At 38.3% G+C, this 13892-nt stretch overlaps 1 protein-coding gene across 4 annotated transcripts in view; it reads left to right on the top strand.

Moving 5' to 3' along the window:
• Nucleotides 1–13892, top strand: part of Armh4 (armadillo like helical domain containing 4) — a 186041-nt gene that overhangs the window by 158909 nt on the left and 13240 nt on the right. The window contains exon 6 of one of the 4 annotated variants that reach the window (XM_087210145.1): nt 2888–2930. The exons of the other annotated variants lie outside the window; for them this stretch is intronic. Within the exon in view, the coding sequence (XP_087066271.1) occupies nt 2888–2930 (43 nt within the window). The remainder of the gene's footprint in view (nt 1–2887; nt 2931–13892) is intronic. 4 annotated transcript variants of the gene reach the window in all.

Genomic DNA, 13892 nt, shown 5'->3' with positions numbered 1-13892 from the left:
GCCTCCAGTGAGTTGATGGTGGATTTCACTTCTGACCCCATAACCCAGGGCTCATCCCAGTTCCTGGACTTCTTTTTTCTGACCTTCCCTTGACCCTGATCTCATCTTTTTAAAAAATTAATTTTATTGGTACATTTTAGGTGTACAATATAATGACATTCATCATTGGAAATTTGCACCTTTACATAATCTCTCTTGGTTCTCATTTTTCACCCTTGCCCAGCCCTCCCTTCAACCCCTCCATTCCTCCCTATTTACAAAGATTTTGCTCCTATTTTTCCATTTTCTCATATTAATTCCATTCCCTTCCCCTACCCCTCCCACTTCCCCTTCCCCTTTATCCCTTTTCTTCCTATTTCACATTATGTATTATACCTTTTAGTCCTTATTTACAACTTCAGTATCTCACACTAGAGAAACTGTTCAGTATTTACACATCTGTGTCCTATTTATTTCATTTAAGAGTATTGCCTAAATGTGCATCCATTTAGCTATAAATGTCCATAATTTCTCATTTTTGATGGCTGAGTAGTACTCCATTTTATGAAAAACCCCACATTTTCTTTATCCAGTCTCCAGTTGTTGGACAACTGGGCTGCTATTACAAATTGTGCTGCTATGAACATGGGTGCACATATATCACTGTGGTATGATTCTTTTAATTCTTTGGGGAAGACACCCAGCAGGGGAATAGCTGGGTCAAATGGGACTTCCAGTCCTAATTCTTTGAGGTGTCTCCATACTGATTTCCACAGTGGTTGCACCAGTCTACACTCCCACCAGCAGTAGAGCAGGGTTCCTCTTTCCTCACAGCCATGCCAGCATTAGTTGTTGGTTGATTTCATGATAGCAGCCATTCTTTCTGATGTGATGTGGAATCTCAGCATTGTTTTCATTTGCATCTCTTGAATGACCATTGATGTTGAACATTTTTTCATGTATTTATTTGCTATTTCTACTTCTTTGTCTGAGAAATGTCTGTTCATTTCAGATACCCATTTTTGGATTGGGTCTTTACATTTGGGAGGTCTGATCTTTTTAAGTTCTTTATAGATTTGAGATAGTAGACCTTTGTCTGAGGAACAGCAGGTGAAGATTTTTTCCCCCATTGTGGGTTGCCTTTTCATACTGCTGGTGGTTTCTCTTGCTGTACAGAAGCTTTTTAATAAGAAGAGATCCCACTTGTTGATTGTTTTTGCTAGTTCACGGGCAACTGAGGTTTTGTTCATAAAATCTGTTCCTACACCAATGTCTTCAAGAGTTCTACCTAACCTGTGTTCCAGCCAGTTCCGTGTTTGTATTTTAATATTTAGATCTTTAATCCATTTCGATTTTAGTTTAGTTCATGGTGAGAGATATAGATCTAGTTTTAATCTTTGTCAAGTTGAAACACAATTTTTCCAGCACCATATGTTAAAGAGGCTATCTTTCCTCCAGTGAGAGTGTTTGGCTCCTTTATGGAAGATGAGGTGGCTGAGTATGTCTGGAGTTGTTTCTGCATCTTCTAATCTGTTCCACTGGTCATCAGGTCTGTTTCTTTGCCAGTACCATGCTGTTTTTAATCACAGTTTTGTAGTATAGTTTCAAGTTGGGGATTGTGATACCCCCTGCCATGTCTCTGTTACCTAGAATTGCTTTTGCTATTCTGGGTCTCTTGTTCCAAATGAATTTTTGGATTGATTTCTGAAGGCCTGTGAAGTATGCTGCTGGGATTTCAATTGGGATTGTACTGAATCTATATAGCAGTTTTGGAAGTATGGCCATTTTCGCTATGTTGATCCTTCCTACCCAGGAGCAAGGGATGTCTTTCCATTTTCTGGCACCATCTTCAATCTCCGTCTTCAGAGTGCTATAGTTTTCAGAAAAGTGGTCTTTGATTACTTTTGTTAGGTTGATTCCTAGGTATTTCTGTTTTTCGGATGCTACTATGAAAGGAATTGTTTGTCCTATTTCTGTCTCAGTGAGTCTGTTGTTCGTGTAGAGTAAAGCTGCTGATTTTTGTATCTTGTCCTGGTATCCAGCTACTTTACTGAATTTCATTATTAAGTCTAGAAGACGTTTGGTGACATTCTTGGGGTCTTCGATATAGAGTTTCATGTCCTCTGCAAATAATGACAATTTGTCTTCTTCATTCCTTCTTTTTCTTCCTTTTATTTCTTTCTCTTGTCTAATTGCTGTGGCTAATGCTTCCAAGACTATCTTGAACAGGATTGGTGATAGTGGACATCCTTGTCTTGTTCCTGCTTTTAGTGTGAAGGATTTTAGGTTTTGACCATTTAGTATGATATTGGCTGTTGCTTTTTCATAGATGGCTTTTATCAGATTGAGGTAGAGACCATCTATTCCAATTTTTTTGTAAAGTATTTTTATCATAAATGCATGTTGGATTTTGTCAAATGTTTTTTCTGCCTCTATTGAGATGATCCTATGGGGCTTTTTTTGTTGTAGTTGTTGTTTTTTTGGGTGCCAGCGATCGAACTCGGGTCCTTGTGCTTGCACAGCATGCGGCGAAAACACTGAGCTAAATCCCCAGCCCCTATCCTATGGTTTTTGACCTTGGCTCTACTGCTATAGTGTATTACATTGATTGATTTGCATATGTTGAAAAAATCCCTGCATCCCTGGGATGAATCCTACTTGGTCAGGGTGTATGATCTTCTTGATGATCTTCTGCATTCTATTTGCCAGTATCTTATTAAGAATTTTTGCATCTATGTTCATTAGTGAGATTGACCTATAGTTCTCTTTTTTGGTTGGGTCTTTCGCTCCTTTGGGGATCAAGGTGATGCTTGTTTCCAGGAATGAATTTGTGAGTATTGCTTCCTTTTCAATTTCATTGAACAGTTTAAACAGTAGTGGCAGTAGTTTCTCTCTAAATGTCTTGTAGAATTCGGCAGTGAAGCCAACAGGACCCGGGCTTTTCTTTGCTGGTAAGTTTTTAATTACATTTTCAACTTCCTTTTTTTTTTTTTTGGTGTATCCTTTTTTTTTTTTTTTTTAAATTTTTATTTTTTTAATTTTTTCCCCATTAACTTTATTGGTACATTTTAGGGATAAAATACAGTTACATTCATCATTGGGATCTTGTACCATTACATGAGTCTCTTGGTTCTTATTTATTTTCCCCTTCCCTTGCCCTCCCTTCACCCACTCCACCCTTTCCTATTTGCAAAGACCTTGTTTCCATTTTTTTCCTCTTCTCATATTTTTTCCTTTCCCTTTTTTCCCTTCCCCTACCCCTCCCAATTTCCCTGCTCTTTTAGACCTTTTCTTCCTGTTACACAATATCAGTTATACATTTTTAAAATTATAATATTAAGATCTAGGAGACATTACCATAGATTTTACAGAATTTAAAAGGATATAGACAGCATATTACAAAAATCATTTTTGAAATAAATTTGACAACTTCTAAGAAGTAACTTAGAAGACAAATTAATGAAACTAACACTGGAGGAAATCTAAAATTTGAATAGCACCTATTAAAGGAAGTATATTCCTAGCTTAAAAACCTACCTATATGACAACAGCAGGCTCATAAACATTTTAACTGATAAATTATATCATACATTTAAAGCAGAAAAAAGAAGGAACACTTCTCCCCTCATTTTAGGAAATCAACATTGTGCGAATCCTAAAACTGGATAAAGATAATAGAAGAAAAAAGTTACATTTTCAATTTCATTGATTGATATTGGGTTGTTTAAAATTTTTAGGTCTCTTCGTTCAACTTTGGTAATTCATATGTGTCTAGGAATCTGTCCATTTCTTCTGTGTTTTCCATCTTATTGGCCTATAGATTCTTGAAATAGGTATTGATGATCCTGTGGATTTCTTCTGGGTCTGTTATAATTTCATCACTTTCATTCCTAATTGCATAGATTTAGGCCTTTTCTTTCCTTTTTCTGATAAGGTTGGCTAAGGATTTGTCAATTTTGTTTATTTTTTTGAAGAACCAACTCTTGGCTTATTGATTTTTTGTATCATTCTTAGTCTCCATTGCATTGATTTCTGCCCCGATCTTTATAATTTCCTCCCTTGCATGAGCTTTGGGTTTGTCCTACTCTTCTATTTCTAGAAGCTTGAGGTTCAGCATCAGGTTGTTTAATTGGGCTCGCTCTGTTTTCCTAATATGATTATTCACTGCTATGAATTTCCCTTGCAAGACTGCTTTCATTGTGTTCCATAGATTCCAATATGTTGTACTGTCATTGTCATTTGATTGTAAGAATTGTCTGATTTGTTCTTTAATTTCCTGTGTGACCCATTGGTTATTTAGAAGTGTGTTGTTCAATTTCCATGTGTTTATGAAATTCTTGTGGTTTCTTTTGCTATTGATCTCCAGTGTTATTGCACTATGGTCTGATGATATACAGGGGATAACTTCATTTCCTTTGCCCTTACTTAAACATGTCCTATGAGCGAGTATGTGGTCTATTTTGGAGAATGACCTGTGTGCTGCTGAAAATAATGTGTGTTCCGATTTTGTGGGGTCGAACACTCTGTAAACATGTGTTAAGTTCTATTGTTCAGGAGTTTTATTGACTTCTAGTATTTCATTGCTTATTTTTTGTCTAATTGATCTGTCTATTTGTGGCATTGAGCTGTTGAGGTCCCCCACTACTATTGTATTCTGCTCATTTGAATTTTCATGTCCAGTAGTATTTGTTTTATATATTTGGGTACACTAGTGTTTGGTGCATAAATGTTTATGAGTGTCATCTCTTACTCTTGGATTGTTCCCTTTACAAGGATGTAGTGTCCTTCTTTTTGTCTCTTAATCAGAGTTGGTTTGAAATCCAGTTGATCTTCAAAGAGAATAGCTACTCCTTTTTTTTCAGGTTCCTGTCGCATTGAGTATTGTTGTCCACCCTTTAACTTTCAGTCTGAGGTTTTTTTGTTTTTTTTTTAATTAACTGTTTTTTGTATGCAGCATCTTGTTGGACCTTGCTTCTTGATCCATTCTGCCAATCTGTTTCTTTTGATTGGTGAATTGAGACCATTAACATTGATGATTATATCTGATATGTATTGAGTTATCATTGTCATGACTTTTTCTTTTTGTTGGATTCTTCCCATTTGTGTTTAATATTTTGTTGTGCCCGATAGATTCATTCTGCTGTGCTTTCTGGGGTTGTGATCCTCATTGTCTTTTCCTAGGATGTTGTCTAAGATTTTTTGGAGTGCTGATTTGGTATTCATGAAGTTCCTAAGGTGCTCTTTGTCATGAAAGTATCTTACTTCTCCATCAATTTTGAAAGATAGTTTCACAGGGTACATCAATCTGGGTTGGAAGATGTTTTCCTTTAGGGCTTGGAATATGTCATTCCAAGCTCTTCTTGCCTTGAGTGTTTGCATTGAGAAGTCTGCTGTGATTCTGATGGGCTTTCCTTTGTATGTGATTTGTTTCTTTTCTCTAACTGCTTGTGGAATTTTGTTCTTCTGTTGTATTTCTGGAATCTTTAACAATTATATGCCTATGTGTAGATTTTTTTTGATCAAGGCTAGTTGGAGTCCTATATGCCTCCCTTGTCTGTATGTCAAGTTCTTTTGCCCTGGTTGGGAAGTTTTCTGCCATGACTTTTGTGAACAGTTTTTTTTTATGTCATCTGAACTCTTTCATGATTCTTCATTGACTCCCATCAGTCTTATGTTATTCTTTTTTGCATAGTGTAACAGCTTCTGGATTGATTTCTTGTGATCCCTCACAATTTTAATGCAATTTTTCTTTTCCTGGTCACTAATTGCAATCTTATCTTCAAAATCTTAAATTCTGTTCTCACATTGGCTCATTCTGCTGTGAAAACTTTCACTGGAGTTTTTTTGTATATCCTTTTATTGGTACATTTTAGGTGTACAATATAATGACATTCATCATTGGTGATTTGCACCTTTACATACTCTCTTGGTTCTTATTTTTCCCCCTTCCTCTGCCCTCCCTTCAACCCCTCCATCCCTCCCTATTTACAAAAACTTTGTTTCCTTTTTCTCATTTTCTCATATTAATTCCATTCCCTTCTTTCCTTTCTCCTACCCCTTCCCCTTCCCCTTTGCTCCTTTTCTTCCTATTTCACATTATCTATTACACCTTTTAGTCCTTATTTACAGTTTGTTTCTCATACCACAGAAACTATTTGGTATTTACACCTGTGTGTCCTATTTATTTCTCGTAAGAGTATCACCTCAGTGTGCATCGATTTAGCAATAAATGTCTCTAATTTCTCATTTTTGATGGCTGAGCAGTACTCCATTTTATAAAAAAACACATTTTCTTGATCTAGTCTCCAGTTGATGGGCATTTGGGCTGTTTCCATGTTTTAGCTATTACAAACTGTGCTACTGTGAACATGGGTACACATATATCACTGTGGTAGGATTCTTTTAATTCTTTGGGGGAAGATACCCAGCAGGGGAATAGCTGGGTCAAATGGAACTTCCAGTCCTAGTTCTTTGAGGTATCTCCATACTGATTTCCACAGTGCTTGCACCAGTCTACACTCCCACCAGCAGTGGAGCAGTGTTCCTATTTCCCCACAGCCCCACCAGCATTTGTTATTGCTATTTGTTATTGCTATTTGTTATTGTTATGCTAGCAGCCATTCTTTCTGGTGTGAGGTGGAATCTCAGCATTGTTTCAATTTGCATCACTCGAATGACCAGTTATGTTGAACATTTTTTCATATATTTGCTATTTCTACTTCTTTGTGTGAGAAATGTCTGTTCAATGCAGATGCCCATTTTTGGATTGGATCTTTATATTTGGGAGGTCTAATTTTTATGTTCTTTATAGATTCGAGATACTAAACCTTTGTCTGAGGGACCACTGGTGAAAATTTTTCCCCACATTGTGGGTTGTCTCTTCACACTGCTGGTGGTTTCTCTTACTGTGCAGAATCTTTTTAGTAAGAAGAGATTCCACTTGTTGATTGTTTTTGCTAGTTCACAGGCAACTGAGGTTTTGTTCATAAAGTCTTTTCCTACTTCAGTGTCTTCAAGAGTTTTACCTAATCTCTGTTCCAGGTGCTTCAGCATTTCTATTTTAATATTTAGATCTTTCATCCATTTTGATTTTAGTTTAGTGCATGTTGAGAGATATAGGTCTAGTTTTAGTCTTTGGCAAGTTGAAACCCAATTTCTCCAGCACCATTTATTAAAGAGGCTATCTTTCCTCCAGTGAGAGTGTTTGGCTCCTTTGTGGAAGATGAGGCGGCTCAGTGTGTCTGGCATTGTTTCTGCATCTTCTAATCTCTTCCACTGGTCCACAGGTCTGTTTCTTAGCCAGTACCATGTTGTTTTTATCACAGTAGCTTTGTAGTAGAGTTGCAAGTTTGGGGTTTTAATACCCCCTGCCATGTCTCTGTTACCTAGAATTGCTTTTGCTATTCTGGGTCTCTTCTTGTTCCAAATGAATTTTTGGATTGTTTTCTCAAGGTCTATGAAGTATGCTGCTGGGATTTCAATTAGGATTGCATTGAATGTATATAGCAGTTTTGGAAGTATGGCCATTTTCACTATGTTGATCCTTCCTATCCAGGGGCATGGGATGTCTTTCCATTTTATCATATCCCCTTCAATCTCTTTTTTCAAAGTGCTATAGTTTTCAGAGAAGAGGTCTTTGATTTCTTTTGTTAGGTTGATTCCTTGGTATTTCAGTTTTTTGGAAGCTATTTTGAAAGGAATTATTTGCCCTATTTCTGTTTCAATGAGTCTGTTGTTCATGTAAAGAAAAGGTATTGATTTTTGTGTGTTGACCTTGTATTGAACTACTTTACTGAATTTGGTTATTAAGTCTAGAAGACTTTTGGTGGAGTTCTTGGGGTCTTTGCTATAGAGTATTATGTCATCTGCAAATAATGACAATTTGACTTCTTCATTTCCTATCTTTATTCCTTTTATTTCTTTCTCTTATCTAATTGCTGTGGCTAATGTTTCCAAGACTATCTGGAACAGGAGTGGTGATAGTGAACATCCTTGTCTTTTTCCATATTTTCGTGTGAAGGATTTCAGTGTTTGACCATTTAGTATGATATTGGCTGCTGGTTTTTCATAGATGGTTTTTATCAGATTGAGGTCGAGACCGCCTATTCCGATTTTTTGTAGGCTTTTTATCTTAAATGCATGTTGGATTTTGTCAAATGGTTTTTCTGCATGTATTGAGATGATCATATGGTTTTTGTCCCTGGCTCTATTGATATAGTGTATTACATTAATTGATTTGTGTATGTTGAACCATCCATGCATCCCTGGGATGAATCCCACTTGGTCAGGGTGTATGATCTTCTTGATGATCTTCTGCATTCTGTTTGCCAGTATCTTAGTAAGGATTTTTGCATCTATGTTCATTCGTGAGATAGGCCTATAGTTCTCTTTTTCAGTTGGGTCCTTCTCTCCTTTGGGGATCAAGGTGATCCATGCTTCCAGGAATGATTTCAGGAATATTGCTTCCTTTTGAATTTTGTTGAAGAATTTAAAGAGTAGTGGCAGTAGTTACTCTCCGAATGTCTTGTACAATTCAGCGGTTTAGCCATCAGGACCCAGGCTTTTCTTGGTTGGTATGTTTTTAATTACAGTTTCATTTTCACTGAATGATATTGGGTTGTTTAGAATTTTTTAAGTCTTCTTAGTCCAACTTTGGTAATTCATACTTGTCTAGGAATCTGTCCATTTCTTTTGTGTTTTCCATCTTATTGTCGTATAGGTTCTCGAAGTAGGTATTGATGATCCTCTGGATTTCTGCTGGTTTGTTGTAATTTCACTCTTTTCTTTCCTAATTGCATGGATTGGGGCCTTTTCTTTCCTTTTTCTGATAAGATTTGCTAAGGATTCATCAATTTTGTTTATTCTTTTGAAGAAGCGACTCTTGGCTTCACTGATTTTTTTTTTTTATCAGTTTCTTAGTCTCCATTGCATTGATTTCTGCCCTGATCTCTGTAATTTCCTCCCTTGTATGAGCTTTAGTTTGTCCTGCTCTTCTCTTTCTAGAAGGTTGAGGTTCAGGGTCAGGTTGTTTAATTGGGTTCGCTCTGTTTTCCTAATATGCATATTCACTGCTATGAATTTCCTTCGTAATACTGCTTTCATTGTGTCCCATAGATTCTGATATGTTGTGTTGTTATTGTCATTTATTTGAAGGAACTGTCTGATTTCTTCTTTAATTTCCTCTGTGACCCATTGGTTATTCAGAAATGTGTTGTTCAATTTCCATGTGTTTATGATGTTTTTTCAGTTTCTTTTGCTGTTGATCTCCAATTTCATCACACTGTCGTCTGATGATATACAGGGTATAACTTCAGTTCCTTTGCACTCACCTAAATATGTTCTGTGAGCACTTGTGTGGTCTATTTTGGAGAATGACCTGTGTGCAGGTGAAAAGAATGCCTATTCTGATTTTGTGGGGTGTAACACTCTGTAAACATCTGTTAAGTTCATATGTTCAAGAGTTTGATTGACTTCTAGTATTTCGTTGCTTGTTTTTTGTCTAGTTGAACTACGTATTTGTGACAGTGGGTTATTGAGGTCCCACACTACTATTGTATTAGTCCTTGTATCATTTTTCATGTCCGTTAGTATTTGTTTTATATATTTGGGTGCACTAGTGTTTGGTGAATAGATATTTATGATTGTCATCTTGGATTGTTCTCTTTACAAGGATATAGTGTACTTCTTTGTCTCTCTTAATCATTGTGGGTTTGAAATCCAGTTGATCTGCAAAGGGGATAGCCACTCCTGCTTTTTTTGTGACTTTCATAGCATGGAATATTGTTTTCCACCCTTTAAGTTTCAGTGTATCAGTTTCTTTTTGAATTAAGTGTGTTTCTTGTATGCAGCATATTGCTGGATCTCGCTTCTTGACCCATTCTGCCAGTCTGTTTCTTTTGATTGGTGAGTTGTGACCATTAACATTGATGGTTATAATTGATACATATGGAGTTATCATTGCCTGACTTTTCCTTTTTGTTTGATCCTCTCCCTTTGCTTTTAATTTCTTACTTGTCCAGTGGATTCATTCTGCTCTTCTTCCTGGGGTTGTGATCCTTGTTGTGTTTTTCTAGGATTTTGTCTAAAATTTTTTGAAGTACTGTTTTGGTATCCATGAAGTTCCTAAGGTGCTCTTTGTCATGAAACTATCTTATTTCACCATCAATTTCAAAAGATAGTTTTGCAGGGTACATCATTCTGGGTTGGAGGTTGTTTTCCTTTAGGGCTTGAAACACTTCACTCCAAGCTCTTCTTGCCTTGAGGATTTGCATTGAGAAGTCTGCTGTGATCCTGATGGGCTTTACTTTGTATGTGATTTGTTTCTTTTCTCTCACTGCTTGTAGAATTTTGTTCTTCCGTTAGGTTACTGGAATTTTAACAATTATATGCCTATGTGTAGATTTTTTTGATCAAGGCTATTTGGAGTCCTATATGCCTCACTTATGTGTAGGTCAAATTCTTTCCCCCTGCTTGGGAAGTTTTCTGCCATCACTTCTGTGAACAGTTTTTTTATGTCATCCTCACTCTCTCCTGTTTCTTCTTTGACCCCAATCAGTCTTATGTTATTCTTCTTTGCATCATCTAGCTTCTGCTGGATTGTTTTCTCATGGTTCCTTATAATTTTAAAGAATTTTTTCTTTTCCTGGTCACTAATTGCAATCTTATCTCCTATATCTGAAATTCTGTCCTCACATTGGTTCATTCTGCTGTGTAGAGTTTTAATGAGTTTTTAATCTCCTGGAAATCTGTTTACATCTGTTTTATGGATTCCATTTGTTTCCTGTGTTGAGATTCCATCATGTTCCTCAGATCCTTCATTTTTTCATGTGTCCTCTCTAGATTTATTAATCATGTTTTGCACTATGGCCACAATCTATGCTATTTCTCTATTTGAGAAATTATTTCTGATTTTATTTTTTCCAGATCTTCTTTCTTTGGTAGTTCAAGGAATCCAGGTTGTTGAGTATCAGAGTATTCCCTCTAGTTTCCCTTTGGGGTTGCTCTAGGTGATCTGGAAATCTGGTTCTGAGGCTTGTTTATCTGTCTTTTCATTTTGATGGGGGAGGGGGTTCCTCATGCTCACACAGCTCACCTCCTCTGTGCTGGGAGCTGTGGCACACTGACCTGGTTGTTTCATCTGTGCTGGGAGCTGTGACACACCTACCCAGAAGCCTCCTCCACCCTGGGAGTTGTGGCACACTGACCTGGTTGTTTCATCTGTGCTGGGAGCTGTGACACACCTACCCAGAAGCCTCCTCCACCCTGGGAGCTGTGGCACACCGACCCAGAGGCCTCTCCATCCTGGGAGCTGTGACACGCCTACCCAGTAGCCTCCTCCAGGCTGGGAGACATAGCCTTCCAACCCGGAGGCTTCCTTCACACCGGGAGCTGTGGCATGCCTACCTGGAAGCCTCCTTCTGGCTGCAAGCACTGACCTGAAAGTCTTCTTTGGGCTGGGAGCTGTGGTATGCCTACCTGGAGGCCTCCTTCACATTGGGAGCTGTGGCATGCCTACCCGGAATCCTCCTCCTGGCTGGGAGCTATGCCATGCCGACCTGGAATTCTTCTCTGGGCTGGGAGCCATGGCATGCTAACCCGGAGGCCTCCTCTGTGCTGGAGGCTGTGGCACACCTACCCGGAAGCCTCCTCCAGGCTGGGAGCCTTAGCACACCTACCCAGAAGTCTCCTCCTGGCTGGGAGCTGTGGCATGCTGACCTGGAGGCCTCCTCTGTGCTGGGAGCTGTGGCACACCTACCCGGATGCCTGCTTCAGGCTGGGAGCTGCGGTGCGCCTACCTGGAAGCCTCCTCCTGGCTGGGAGCTATGGCACGCTGAACTGGAAGTCTCCTCCTCAATGGAGTTTTTAATCTCATGGAAATCTGTTTGCATCTGTTTTATGGATTCCATTTGTTTCCTATGTTGGGATTCCATCATGTTCCTTAGCTCCTCTATTTTTTTATCTGTGTCCTCTCTAAATTTATTAGTCATGTCTTGCACTTTGGGCACAATCTCTGCTGTTATCTGAGAAATTATTTTTGATTTCATTTTTTCCAGATCCTCTTTTCTTGCCAGTTCAGGGAATCCAGGTGGTTGAGTATCAGTTTGTTCCATCTTGTTCCCCTTTGGGTTTGCTTTAGGTGATCTGGAAGTTTGGTGTTGAGACTTGTTTATGTGTCATCTAATTTCTCCAAGGGGTGGGGGGAAGGGATGTGTTCTACTGATGCCCATGAGGCTTGCTTAGGCTCTCGGGGCAGTGCTACAGCATTCTGGAATGTTCACCTCCTCTGTGCTGGGGACAGTTCTGCTCCTTGGTGCTGGGGGCAGTGATATTCTGGCTCAGAAGGTTCATCTCCTCTATGATGGGGGCAGCTCTCACCCTGATTTCATCTTAATTGATCATCACTCTCTCTGTCTCAATCCCAGTTGTGATAGAGGAAGCTGTGAGGGAAGAACAAAGCTGGGAGGTCTTGATTAGGTCTTTATGTGGGAGAATGGAGACAGGAACTGAGGAGCTTGAAGAGTCAAATGTGTCTCCACATCTTCAGCTCAAGGGAGGAGAAGAGTGGTGGTATCATGAAGAGAAATTGCAGGTAGGGAAGTCTTGCTTCTGGATTGTTAAATCAACCTTGAATTTCAGTGACTCTTCCCTGGCTAACTGTGGGCAAGTCTCTTAGGATCTCTGAGCTCAGTTTCTCCATCTTTCCCCTAAGCATAATCTTACCTGACTGTCATGGCTGTCAGTTTTCTGGTCAAGTGATGAGAGATGTGATGTGCTTTGTAAGGGGTAGAGCTCTGTGTGCAGGCACCCTTGTCAGTTTCGTCAGATATATTATTACTGGAGGCAGAAGTTGGAGGTACCAGCTTCTTGAATGAAATATGTTCATTCAAGGGACCTATCCTCTATTTTTATAATGGTGAGTGAGCAAAGAGTGGGGTTTTTTTTGCACTTTAATACGGTTATAAAAAACCAAAAAGAAAATATTTATGACATATGAAAAGGACATGAAATTTGTATTTCATTGTCTACAAATAAAGCTTGCTGGAACACAGCTGAACTCATTTATGTATGTACTGACTGACTGCTTTTGTACTACAGTAAGAGAACTTTTATAGGTTATACACCACACAAAACCTAAGGTAGTTACTGTTGAGCTGTATAAGAAAGATTGCTACTCTCTTCCCTTCCTTTTTTTTATTGGTTGGAGCTCCCAGAGAAGAAAGAACATTTAAAGAGATCTTGAAGGATTTTTAAATTGATTCCTTTTGTTTGATAATAAAGGTAAAATGAGGATATATTTGTCTTTTCCCTCCTTTTTGATGCTTCAAAAAAGAAATCTTTATCTGGGCATGGTGGTGCATGCCTGTAATTCCAGCCTCTCAAGAGACTAAGGAAGATAGATTGCAAGTTTGGGGCCAGCCTGGGCAATTTAGCAAACCCTGTCTGAAAAAATGAAAATTTTAAAAAAAGGCTGTATCTCAGTGGTAGAGTGCATGTCTAGCATGTGGAAGGCCTTGAGTTCAATCCCCAGTACTGGGAAAAAAAAATCTTTATTCAGTGTTGAACACTGTTATAACATTAAAAGTGAAATGTCCCCCACCAACCTCAAACCATTCTTAACAGGGCCATTCTCACATGTGTTTTTACTTTGATTAATGCTTCCTTCTAACTCTTGGCATCTATATTTCCAAATGATTGTCATCATGATCTATGTAAAATGTCATAGTTGATCTAGTCCTTTCCAGTTGGCTTTTATAAATATTGCTAGATGATTATTTTTATTATTCATAGTGGTTACATTGTCAGAATAGTACAATTCATAAGATATATATAGCATATATACAGTATAATATATATACATATATATATATATATACCTTCTTGTTCTTGCCTTTGGTCAAATTCCTCCATATTCA

Source organism: Heterocephalus glaber, unplaced genomic scaffold (genome assembly GCF_053883595.1).
Source record: "Heterocephalus glaber isolate CG9 unplaced genomic scaffold, H.glaber_assembly_v1.0 deba00001118, whole genome shotgun sequence".
In the NCBI taxonomy this organism is placed as follows: Eukaryota; Metazoa; Chordata; class Mammalia; order Rodentia; family Bathyergidae; genus Heterocephalus; species Heterocephalus glaber.
Note: the sequence above shows the minus strand (reverse complement) of the source record. Positions and strands in the feature narration are given on the sequence as shown.